Source organism: Aspergillus viridinutans, assembly GCF_018404265.1.
Source record: "Aspergillus viridinutans IFM 47045 DNA, scaffold_14, whole genome shotgun sequence".
Classification (NCBI taxonomy): domain Eukaryota; kingdom Fungi; phylum Ascomycota; class Eurotiomycetes; order Eurotiales; family Aspergillaceae; genus Aspergillus; species Aspergillus viridinutans.
Window position 1 is genome coordinate 743,529 of NW_025091230.1, and position 12,118 is coordinate 755,646.

The 12,118-nt window shown below is 50.0% G+C and overlaps 4 protein-coding genes across 4 annotated transcripts; 2 read left to right on the plus strand and 2 right to left on the minus strand.

Moving 5' to 3' along the window:
- Nucleotides 1–716: 716 nt before the first annotated feature.
- Aspvir_003326 (MFS transporter) lies at nt 717–2,387 on the plus strand (the record flags this gene model as incomplete). Its single annotated transcript, XM_043274911.1, has 1 exon — nt 717–2,387. One exon carries the CDS (start codon nt 717–719, stop codon nt 2,385–2,387), a length of 1,671 nt encoding a protein of 556 aa, XP_043130846.1.
- A 985-nt stretch (nt 2,388–3,372) lies between these two features.
- Aspvir_003327 (uncharacterized protein) lies at nt 3,373–8,463 on the minus strand (the record flags this gene model as incomplete). The annotated part of the gene is given in 4 exon segments (XM_043274912.1): nt 3,373–5,162; nt 5,179–6,101; nt 6,861–7,972; nt 8,032–8,463. 4 exon segments carry the CDS (start codon nt 8,461–8,463, stop codon nt 3,373–3,375), a joined length of 4,257 nt encoding a protein of 1,418 aa, XP_043130847.1.
- A 521-nt stretch (nt 8,464–8,984) lies between these two features.
- On the minus strand, nt 8,985–10,006 carry Aspvir_003328 (putative extracellular guanyl-specific ribonuclease; the record flags this gene model as incomplete). Its single annotated transcript, XM_043274913.1, has 3 exons — nt 8,985–9,097; nt 9,148–9,651; nt 9,700–10,006. The coding sequence occupies 3 exons, from the start codon at nt 10,004–10,006 to the stop codon at nt 8,985–8,987; spliced, it is 924 nt and encodes a 307-aa protein (XP_043130848.1).
- A 662-nt stretch (nt 10,007–10,668) lies between these two features.
- Aspvir_003329 (DUF3632 domain-containing protein) lies at nt 10,669–11,594 on the plus strand (the record flags this gene model as incomplete). The annotated part of the gene is made up of 2 exons (XM_043274914.1): nt 10,669–11,065; nt 11,113–11,594. The coding sequence occupies 2 exons, from the start codon at nt 10,669–10,671 to the stop codon at nt 11,592–11,594; spliced, it is 879 nt and encodes a 292-aa protein (XP_043130849.1).
- Nucleotides 11,595–12,118: the final 524 nt, after the last annotated feature.

Sequence of the window (12,118 nt, forward strand, 5' to 3'; positions counted from 1 at the left end):
GGTGGTAATTCATCCCTCGAACTATGGACGGAGGGAGATCGACAAGGGGTGTAAGGGGTATTAAGAGATGGAAACTGATGCCTATAAAGGTAACTGTGCGATAATTTTTGAGGTCCAATTATCGGAATCGGCACGAGGATGTGATTATCTCTCAGAAACCCCGTTGAAGCTTCGCTGCGGAATATAGTTCGGTCATCTCTCGGTACCGAGTTTTCTCCATATGACATAATTGATCCTATTTTTCGATTTCTGTGCAGGTAGACTTTCAGTCAATCTATGTCTATATCACAGATTCAGAACTACAAATACAAACAGAAAAAGGTATAAACACGTCATCGCATAGTATGGGTAAACAGGGGGTACGTTTGGCCTAAGTGAAGCGGCAAGTGCTTGACCGCATGATGATGTCTTGACACTTCACCATTACGTTTCTGAGATCCAACTCAGATACACGTCAGATAATACTATGCTAATCAGATTCCGAGGAACCCGTGTAGAAGCTCCAATTTAACGCCGAAAATTTGACTTGTATGGGATGGATGAAACTCGGCTTTCGGGATTATGTCGGCCACTGAACGGGATGATGATAGAGCGGCAATAGTTTGAGGTTTGTGAGTATATATATCCCGGAGGTCCTATCAGCTCTAGTGTTAGTATGATACTATATCACTACTATAACTGTAGATATTTCACGGCCACTCGGGCTGACTCCCACCATGTCGACCCTACCTCCAGAAAGATCTCAGGCACGACGCAACACCAACAACCTTGCATTAGTACCAACAGAAACTAGAGACACTCTCCATGAAGCTGGACTCAGCCCAAGTCCCCCTGAGATTGGGATCAATTACCCCGAAGTCGGACGTCCTACCGACCCCGTCTTCCCCGAGGAATACAACATCGAGACTCAAACGGGGTTGGTCCCAGCACAGACTCTTGAATCAATCCGTCCGACGACCAGCAGGGGCCGGCAGATCTCGCCGGCGGATGTGGAAAAGGGAGGCGAACCCGTGGATTTTGTCACGTTTACGATTAATGACCCCGATAATCCGCACAACTGGAACCGGTTATACCGCTGGTACGTCACCATCGTCGTCTCGGTACTCGTCGTGTGCGTCGCTTACGGGTCGGCATTCGTCACCGGTGGATTGGGCCTGATTGAGAACAAGTATCATGTTTCGCTCGAAGTGGCTACGCTGACCGTTTCGATCATGGTCTGTGGGTTTGCGGTTGGCCCGTTACTCTGGAGTCCTCTGTCGGAGATCATCGGCCGTCGTCCCGTGTATGTCATCTCACTAGCACTGTACACCATATTCCAAATACCCTGCGCGCTTTCTCCCAACATCGGTGGATTGCTGGCCAGCCGCTTTCTCAGCGGCGTCTTCTCCAGTTCCGGCCTGTCGCTGGCCGGCGGTACCATTGCGGATATCTGGAATATCGAAGAGCGCGGCATGGCCATTGCCTTCTTCGCCGCAGCGCCCTACTGCGGTCCCGTCGTGGGCCCCATCGTGTGCGGATGGATCAACGTCGGTTCGCACCGCCTGGACCTCTTCTTCTGGACCAACATGGCCTTTGCCGGTGTCGTCATGATCATGGTCGGCCTGGTGCCAGAAACCTACGCCCCCGTCATCCTGAAACGCCGCGCAAAGAAGCTCCGCAAGGAAACAGGCAATCCCAACATTATCACCGAGCAGGAAAAAGTCAAGCTGAGCTTCAAGGATATCGTGCGCACAAACCTCGTCCGTCCCATCACGATGATCCTCACCGAGCCCGTCCTCGACCTGATGTGCATGTACATCGTACTCATCTACGCCATGCTCTACGGCTTCTTCTTCGCCTTCCCCGTTATATTTGGCGAACTGTACGGCTTCAACGACGGCCAGATCGGCCTGATGTTCATCCCGATTCTGATCGGCGCCGGGTTCGCGCTTCTCGTAACACCGCTCATGGAGAAGCAGTTTCGTCATACCTGCCATTCGCGCGCCCCGACCCCCGAAGATCGACTCATCGCTGCGCTTATTGGAGCCCCGTTCATTCCGATCGCCCTGTTCATTCTCGGCGCTACCTCATTCAAACACATTATCTGGGTCGGGCCGGCCTCGTCCGGGATCGCGTTCGGCTTTGGCATGGTGCTCTGCTACTACGCCGTTAACAACTACATCATCGATTCGTACCATAAGTACGCGGCCTCGGCGCTCGCCGCGAAGGTGTTCCTGCGGTCTGGAGGCGGCGCGGCTTTTCCGCTGTTCACCACCCAGATGTATCATAGGCTCGGCCTGCAGTGGGCGTCGTGGCTGCTGGCGTTTCTGGGGGTGGGGATGGTGTTTATCCCGTACGGGTTCTATGTGTATGGAGCAAGGATACGGGCTAGATTTGAAAAGTATTAATCGCAGCATAGCATGTATTATAGTGTAAGATAGATGGGTTATAATGGCATAAGCATTTGCAATCTAGCAAGGCTGATCCAGATCTGCGTGTATCTTTCCTTACTCTGGCATATCAACACCAGAGTTCAGCCTTGTGTGTCGAACATGGGACGCATCAGCGGTGCAGGGCGCTACGAGACATGATGCTATTGGCAGCAACAAAAATGCTGTGGATGGTAACATAGACCTGTACGCTGTGATAGACTACCGTAACTGTACACACCTAGCAGGTGAAACCTACTACTGACTGTATTAATTGGGCTGCTCTCGAGTATAGGATGAAATAGCTCTTTTTCGATATCTTAGTGTGTGTTTGTTTCTCCATATTGCATATTTAGGGGATGGAAAGGAACTCATTCCACAAAGGACATCGAAGCATATTTCTAAGTTGTGCAAGGCTGGGCTTGTAGTTCTTATACAAGAAGAACAGCTCTTTGTGGCGCATGCTGTAAGAAGATCATGTGAAGGACATTCCCATACCTGAGCACTTCAACCTTAGCCTTGTAAACATGGAGTCTGTCAGCGTTGGCCTGAAGCAGTCATATCCTTGACCAGCAGCCAACAACACTACAATCGTCATAGTGTTCGTCATGACCACTGCAACTCACTCCCACGACGACTACACAGTGGTGTGGATATGCGCCCTGTCTCTAGAGAAAACAGCGATGGTTCTCATGCTGGACATGCAGCACCCACCTCTCCCCAAAGCCCCCTCAGATGGAAACAGCTGCACCTTCGGAGACAAAACAAGCCACCAACGGTTTTGTTACATGCAATCGCAGCGTTACATTATAGATCACAAGTCCTTTTCATAAGAGCCATATGTATAACATCCTCGACAGTGCAACCACCATCATGCGAGTTGTGCCGCCTCACTCCTGCGAAACGGCTGTGCGTGTTCTGCTGTAGCGGGATGGAGAACACTGGTATATTCCATTAAACCTGATCATCTCACCTTCTTCAAAACTAGTTTCTCCATCTCCTCGAGCATGGACTCTGCTAATTCCTCCAGTGGTGTCCCCAGTGTTTCCTCCGAGTCACCACTCTCCTTCAACAATTCTATAATCGTCCGCTTGATCCATTGCCGTGCCTTTGCTACCTGGAGCTCAAAGAGCGCCTTCGAAGCAGCGTACTCATGACTAATATAAACGACAAGACGAACATTGGAGGCCAGTTCACTAAGACAGCCCCTCGTGGCCGGTGACTTTCCATTGAAGGTGGAGTTTAGGAACATTTTAAGCGCTTCGTTATTGTATTTCTGTTTCAGGGCGCTTCTAAAGGAACGGCTGACAATGTTGAATTTGCCGTCCGCTTGTTGCAGGCGGAGGATCGTTTCCAGGCGAGGTAAATCTGACGGGCTTGGGTGGTCGGGATCGCGAAGTTCCCTATCCAGAGAGCGGGCTCTACAGCCGCCACTCGAGGAGGTGTCATTTGGCGAGTCAGTTGGCGAATGAGGACTATCGTCGTCGGTCTCATTTTCATCTGAGCTGGGTCTGCGGCGTTTGCGATTTTCAGCTCGGAGCAGGCTTGCACGTGGTCGTTGAAAACGTGCTTGAGGTGCATCGGCAATAGCCCCTTCGCTATCCTCATCCAGAATCGGATACGTTATGGTCTTCCCGCTGCGTACGCTTGCCGATGTTTCAATTGGCCGTAGCTCTTCAGGTCCAGAGCCCCCCTCTAGAGCTGGAGGCGCTCGTGATTCGTCCTGATGCTGATTCTGGGTTTGACTTTGCTGCTTAGGGCGGTCAAATGCCGAGATCCCAACCCCCGCCTCGAACGTGTTAGGACCCGGGGTATAATCACTGTCAAAGGAGGTATCTAATGAGTGAACCGACACCCACGGTGGTCGCGATGTCGGCGGTGGTGCAGACAACGAAAGGCTGGGAAGATCATCATGGTGGGAGGAATTATGTCGAGCAGTTTCCACGGAGATGGTAGGTCCGCCCCCCTCGCAGAAGACAAAGGGTCTGCGGCGAGCATCATAGCCAGCAGAATTCCAAGAACGAGTAGAACCTTTTTTAAGAGAAATACGTGGTCGTGTAGAGGTAGAAGTATGTCGTGGCCGAGTCAGTTGGGAGACTTCGATAGCATCCGCTTTATAGACCGATATCCCGCGTTGCTGGGCCGTGCTACGATCAATAGCCACATAGCTCGTCCACTTGCTAGGTATGGACCACGTCTGCCCAACGTGCTTTGCTTCGTGCTCCAGAACCTTTTCAAATCCTGTTGGATTGGTGGACTTGAGGGTTGGGTGAAGTGAATGCATCCAGCTTTGTCCGGTTTCATAGTCGTTCATCAATGCCTTCGCTGCAAGATGGTGAATGGCTGGTTGTTCAGCTGCTGTCTGAATTGGCAGCTGGGCTGTGAGCTTCTCTCCTTTCTCAGTTGTTGCAGTGATATTAATTATTTTAGGCAGCGAGTCCAATTCCCTCTCCAGCAAGTAGTAGAGAGAGAAATGTGAAAAGGTGCTTAGCACAGGGATATGGTGTGGAGCCTGAACCCACTCGGGATATTGCACTGTATATCCGGCAATCTGCCGCTCAGATGTCTTCATGGCAAGATCCTTGCCAAGATCCACATTGCACGGAAGGCGAGATGGTGTCAACGCTCCCTTCAACATTTGTATCACTCTTTCCTGCCAGGAACCCATCGAGGCCTCTATAGCCGCCCCCTTGCTGCCCGATGCCCTCGACCAGGCGATGAGAAACTCGATCCCCAATTCCCAAAGAAAAGAATCTGATATTCAAAGAACCGTTTGAGGCCGTTTCGCGCACTAGCTGTATCACGTTGTCCACATTCCAGACCTCGCCGTCGGTCAACAAAATCACACTGGTTGGTACGTCATTCCGCTTATTGTAGTGATCCATAACACTGTGCAGCGCGCCATAAATTTCGGTACCACCGTAGTTTGCTTGGAATGAATCCACGTGCTTCGAGGCGACATCCAGTTTCTCTTGGCTGTATCTCATCGAGGAAGGCCATAACCATGTGACGCGGGAACCAAAGGAGGCGATGTTGAACGAGCATGCTTCAGGGAGACTCCGTAAGAAAACATTCATCACATTGATGAGAGAGGGGATCTTTGACTCCATCGACCCCGATCTATCCGCCATGAAGATAATTTCGCCGACAAAATCCTCCATATTAACATGTTGGCAAAACAGATCGCCGGGGTGCACGGTGACCGCAATCGTGGAGAGGCCGGGTTGGCCAGGCTGCGACGCTGCAATAGCCTGTGACTGCGAGGATTCGCGAGAGCTACACAAGATGTGTAAGACAAAATCTTGATGAAGAATGGCATTTCTGTCCGATAACGTGGCACGTCCCTTGGAGTAATCCAGCATGTCCGATGATGCACCCGCTGCAAAATCCTGGAAGGTTTTGTGGGAAACGGCCCCCATCTCGACCGAGATGGGGTGTGATCGCGACTCCATCTTGCGGATGGCTGCCGGCATCGATACTTGGACGTTGATCCGCAGCCCCTCCGTGAGAAGGGATTGATTTCCGCTGTATCCTGCAGGCGTGTCCCCGTACCGCGATGCGATCGATGTCGGGATCGTAAGAACCAGTCCCCCAGTGCTGTTATCCACCTTCAGGAGGTTGGCGTACGTGATCTCAATCTTGACTGTGGTTTGTGCAGGGATATCTCCCACGCTCGTCTCGAACACCGCGAGTCTTAGTATACATGGTACAGATCCATTACTGTCTAGAGACAATATTTATGACTGTCCTGGGGCAACTAAACCCTCATCTGTTACCCAGAAGCAAAGTGGTTAACCGTACCCCATAGAACTGCAGAAATGGTCTATGCAAATGAAAAATAATTCGGATTTCAGCCTTAAGCTTTTCCTAATAGCAGTAGTAAACAAAATTGCTAAGATTATCAAAGGCATTACCAAATTGAACGGGCATATATATAAGACACACTTCCTGTTAGGTGCAAAAAGTGCGTCGCCACTTTGCATTAGCATCTAGGATATCAGTACGGTACACAGATGTTATGCCTGGAATTCATGGCCCCGCTAGGACTGGAGTAACTCTGTAATCTCTCTCTTGTCATCTTCCCCTCTTCCCCTCTTCCCCTCTTCTTAGTTCCCCGTCCGAAACTATCGAGTCTTTTATCAACGCCGTACTATTCGGTTTTTTTGCCCTGTTAGTATGAGAGAACAAGCGGACGGAAGTGCCGCGGAGCAAAAGAGGATCGAACAGAATCAACTGACGCTAATGTCGCTCTCGTCCCGTGAAGAAGCCAAGCGAGCGAGGGGTAAGAAGACGGAAATGCCCTCTGAACGCATGGCCAACAGTGTCGTCCGGGGAAGAGGCACAGAAAAGAAGAAAGAAGAAGGATTAATATGTAAGGAACGCCAGCGCCCCTTACCACAAGTCGTAATATACACAGAAAATCAATGAGAATAAATAGGACAGCACTGTTACGAGGGCGCAATCCGGCTTCCCTGGCCAAAGCGCTCTTTGAGTTGATTCTTGTATCTCGCCTCTTCCTCCACTTTTCGTTGTATCAAACTCTCGACTCCCTCACACCAGTATGGACTCACGGTCTTATCGAACACACGTTTCCTGCAATGCTCTTCGCAATAATAGCGTTGGATATGCTCCCTAAAAACCCGCAGAAGCCCTTTCGGACTGTGCAGTGCTTGGAAATACCAAAAACGTCGCTTATTCCAGCATCCTCTCATGATCTGGGCGTGAGAAAAATCTGAGCATTGATCTTTTCTTTCTTGTTCCTCAAACGCATCTATGTATTCATGGATATGCGCCTGGAAAGTATCGAGGTGCTCCCCGTGTTCAATATCATCAATGGTCCGGCCAGTCAGCCAATGAACGGGAGTTTGTAGTTCAACTGGGAGGACAGCTGCGAATTCTAGATCAATAATAGCTGTAATATGCCATTCTTCGTCGACGAAAATATTGCCCGGTTGAAGGTCCGTCAGCGTGAGTCTGAACGGACCGTGGCGATATTGACGAGAGATGAACTGAGGGAGAAGAGCACGCATCATCGTCAATGCAGCCAATTGTTCCTGACCATCTTCTGTGTCATGGATGGCATTTGGCTGATGATAGATACGATTGTCATGGCATTGTAGGAGATCCAGAAGATATGACTCCGCAGCTTGGTACACTGAGGTTCTGGGAATAGTCGGGATCCCCTCGTTTTCCAGGGTCTGTAGACGTAGCGTAAGAGGCCGACTCGCTAAACTAATGACGCCATCGTTATTCAAGGTCAGGGACCCGATTCGGGGAAACTCGGTACGATTCAAGCTTAGAATGATCCATGCAAGGTCGCTGAAGAGAGTTTGTCTCCGCGTTTTATCCCGGAGCAGAACTTCCAAAGAATATTCAGAAAGCTGCCGACCTTTATTTATAATGCTTATGATCATGTATCCAGTTGTCAGTCGGGTCGGACGCTTCAGACTGATGTAAGGACTGATGTAAGGACATGACGTCGGATGGCCAAGCCACGACCGTAGCGTCTGTGCTATGCGCCAACAGAGTCGAGAGAAAAGGGAGGCACTGGAGGGTTTGACAAACTGTAAGACATGGGTTAATCAGTTCAGTTTATCTGGAAATGAAGTTCAGGTTCACTTACAGTTTGGCCGTCAGGAAAACCGAACCCATAAAGGCAAGGGATAGGAACCGTTGGGCAATTTTGGTGGATCCAGATATAAGTGGCTACCTCGCACCGCAGCTTTTCATCCACATTCCCCGGATTCTTTTCCTCCCCGATTTTGAAGGGCAAGGGAATTCGAATAAGAACATGGTTCTCAGATGGGGGATTGACGCAGACTGGAATGCATATATTATAGTTGCCCATCATCCAATTATCTTCATCAGCAACCTGGCAACAATTTGCTTGCAGATGAAACGCCACGGTCGCTTCGATATCCGCTTTGAGAGAAATAAGATGTGCCTTGAACTCCCTCAACTTCTGCGGATAGTCCAACATGTGGAGAACATTGTCGTCGTGTTCGAGGGCTTCTTCCAGGGAAATATCCCGCTTTAGAAGAGGAAGCCTTGTCATCTTGGGAACATACTAGTCTGTTGGGGGAAGGCGGGAACAGCTACAGGTAAACAAATCCAGCTGGAAAGAAGCAAGTGGTAAGGAGGCTGTTGAAAATCGCACCTGCGTAGGAGCGAGGCAGAAACAAAGGAGAATCGAAGCAATGCAACAAGCCAGTGGATCATCATGCAGGCGGTGGGCCGACGCTAAGCCCAGACTGGTAAGACCATAATTATGTCATCCAGATCCTCCGCAGATCGAGCCGAAGTCAAAGATAGAGCTCATATCATAGTTTGTTTTGATTGCAGCGTATCACAGAGCAGAGGGAGTATCTTGTGGAGCTTTGCGCCCTATCACCTCTGTCTGTGGTTAAGGGCATCAGAAGGAATATGGACCAAACATTGGAGATATAATTCCATTCAACTAGCAAGAAGCAGAAGAACAAGACCTCTAACAGAACACCAGGCATGGAAGAAAAAGAAAAACCAATTCAGCTCCTAATATGTACCCCCCCAATCAGATCCCAAAAACACCCATCCAGTCTAATCAGTGTTGACAGTGCAGCGGGAGAAGGAAGCACCAGCATTCTCAATCATCACTCCAACAAAGTTGTCGCTGTAGTCGGTGACAACACGGTACTTGCCGGGTTCGCCGCCTGTTCCAATGGTCAGTCTTTATCCCATAACCAGAATATTGATGACCTACCAGTCCAAGTTCCACCCTGAATAATAGGATACTCGCGCAGGTCCTTGGTGACACCCTCAAAGACGTCGCTGTTACCGCTCTTGTTGCCAAACTTGTGAGGGTAACCGCCGACGCCATAGTCATCCCACTTCTTGCACTCCTTGAACGCATTGGCAACATCGTCCTGGGAGAGCGTGACGCCATCAGGGCAGGTAGCGCTACCGATCTTCTTCTTCTTGCCGCGGGTGGTCAGGTCGCTGACAGTGTGGCCGGTGGATTCCTCGGTGGTTTCAGTCTCGGTCTCCTGGACGCTGCGCTTCTCGTCGTTACCATTCTTGTCGTCCTTGCTCTTGTCGTGCTTGTTCTTGTCATCCTTGTCCTTGCCAGGCTCGCGCTTGGTGTTGGTGACACGCGTGCAGGCCGTATAGGCGCCACCGACGGTGGCGCCGGTATGCTGCATCACACCGCGGAAGTCACCGCGGTTGTCCTTGTAGTCTGTGACCACACGGTACGCGCCAGGTTCGCCTGCACTCGTCAGCTTGTGTCAGTGTCTTCGCTGTCTGACAAGCTTACCGCCATTGTACACTCCACCCACGACGATGGGGAATTCCCGCAGATCGGTGCTATCGGGAATATTGCCGAATACTTTTTGGTTGTTGCTCTTGTTGCCAAAGTAGGCCGGGTACTTGCCGATGGCGCCGTCGTCGAGTCTGCGGCACTGGTGCAGGGCCTCGCGGATATCATTTTCAGACAGGGTGGTGCCGTCGGGGCATTGGAAGTCGCCGAGTTTGGGGGCGCGCTTGCTGAGCGCGGGGAGGGGAGAGGCATGAGCCAGGGCCATCAGTCCGTAGAGGACGATGGATTTCTTGTCGAAGAACATTTTGAGAGGCTGGTGCTTTGGACAATGGTTTAGAAGAGGAGAGAGGCTTCTGAGCTGGAGTGGATTGCTTTGATGCTGCTGATGTTGATGAGAGATCTGGTAATATCCTCATGGCTTTATATCTTCAGATTCATTCAGGTCATCTCAATTCTAACATGTTTCTAAACTCGGAACACTGATAGAACGTCTCATGATCGTCAGGCTGAGTGAGATGTGCTCAATGTTCAAGGCTGAGCTGTACTCCATGATTTGGCCCCGAATGTTTTTCCTGTGTATGCATTGTTCTGCGTATACATTATGGTGATGATATCCAAAACAGCCCCCGCAGATCAATTCTGGCCTGGTAGAGATGCTAAGAATGCTTGATACCTTAGAGCCTTAGGGCCAAGAGTGGGGGCGGGGGGTAAGCACTACAAGCACTATCCACAAGCTAGTCTGGCCCCCGCAGCCAAGACTGGCTGTGTCGAGTCGATGTCGCACCATTCAGCACAGCCCACCATTTCTGTCCAAGCCTCATCCGCTTCTGCAGATCTCAATTGTGCCTTGTCCTCCTTTTATCAATCAGTCAGTCAAAGTTTCTACGTTTCAGATTCTCCATCTCAAACATACTTTCAATCTACCCAACGACACCTACTTTCTTTGATCACCTACAAACCCTCACTATGGGAAAAGAGAACTTCATCCGACAAATCGAAAACTCAGTCGAGTTCAAACTCCTCGACAAAGTAGTCAAGGAAGAAGTCACAGCGCAAGATGCAGTCCAAGAAGTCATCAACATGACCATGAGTGCATTATCCATCCATGGCCCAACCAAACAAGGCGGCATCGGCCTGCCAGACTACAACGTCTCTCTTGCGGTGATGGAGCTCGCTCAACGCCTGGAGCCATCCAAACACAGCAAGCTTGTCGAGTTTGTATCTCATCTCCGGAAGCAAGTTGCCGTTGATCCATCCACAAACGAACCCCTCAGGGTTCAGGGTGATACCCTCTGGACCGACATGCCGTCATTCGGCTACACAGAGCTGGAGACGTGGTATGAGTTTGGGGGTGACTACAAAGGTGAGACATCCGTTAGATTCGAACAGTCAGAACGCTAACGCATCTAGACCCCTGTGATGCAACTCTGGACTCTAAGCAACGCGATCGCTGGGCAAATCTCAACGCTTTCCTCGCGCAGCTCACTCAGGCCGCGGACATTCGCTATCCACCTGCCGGGGAAGAAGTGCGATTCTCTCCCTTGGACAAATCACTACGGGCCATCTGGACCATGGCTATGGCCCTTGAGAACGAGCGCCCTCCTGCGTCGCTGGGAGATACGGCGGCGATGGAGGCCGCTTGCCTGTGGTTCATCTATGCTGCGGAGCGGCTGTGGGCGAATGTACTCAATAATCGCACATATCCGGATGTGGCTGGCGCTGGGCCGGGGAAAAGGTATGAAGAGGAGGGCTGGACGGGCTATACGCGGGAGCGATGGGGAATCTGGGAGGATGCGCTGAAGGAGGCTAGGGCTGCATGCGAAAATGAGCGGATGTGGAAGCTGATTGATGATGCTTTGGCGAGTCTGAGAAGGGGGATGGTGGATCAATAATGGATAGACTCATTTAGCTCTAGTGGACATTCATTTTTTGCTCTGGATGGTTAGTTGTGTAGTATAATGATATCTATTTCTATTCACTTTTTACAATTCTAACAGGATCAGTCTGATCTGATTATGATATTCACTCTCATCCATTCATAACTGGCTTTGACCCTGTAAAGCTTGATCTTATTCACTTCATTTGCAAAGCAGATCCTGCATCATTCACTCTTGCTCATTGATCCTTTCTTTTTCTCTATTCATATACTACTGTAAATTATCATTTTCCCTTCTCCACTGACTTTCCCAAACAGTTACGAGTCAACAAAGAATCTGTCTCTGCTAAATGTGATGCTATTTCTATATCCATATGAGCGGCATCATTGCTCAGGCAAGGAACAGAATATTGAGTGGTGGGACCCTAAATTATCTCTAAGTGATAACCACTTTGCATATACATTAATGGTGATTATTATCTACTACTATTATTTTGGTTCGTGTTGTCAAAGAGTTATACTAGTAGTACACTGATAAAA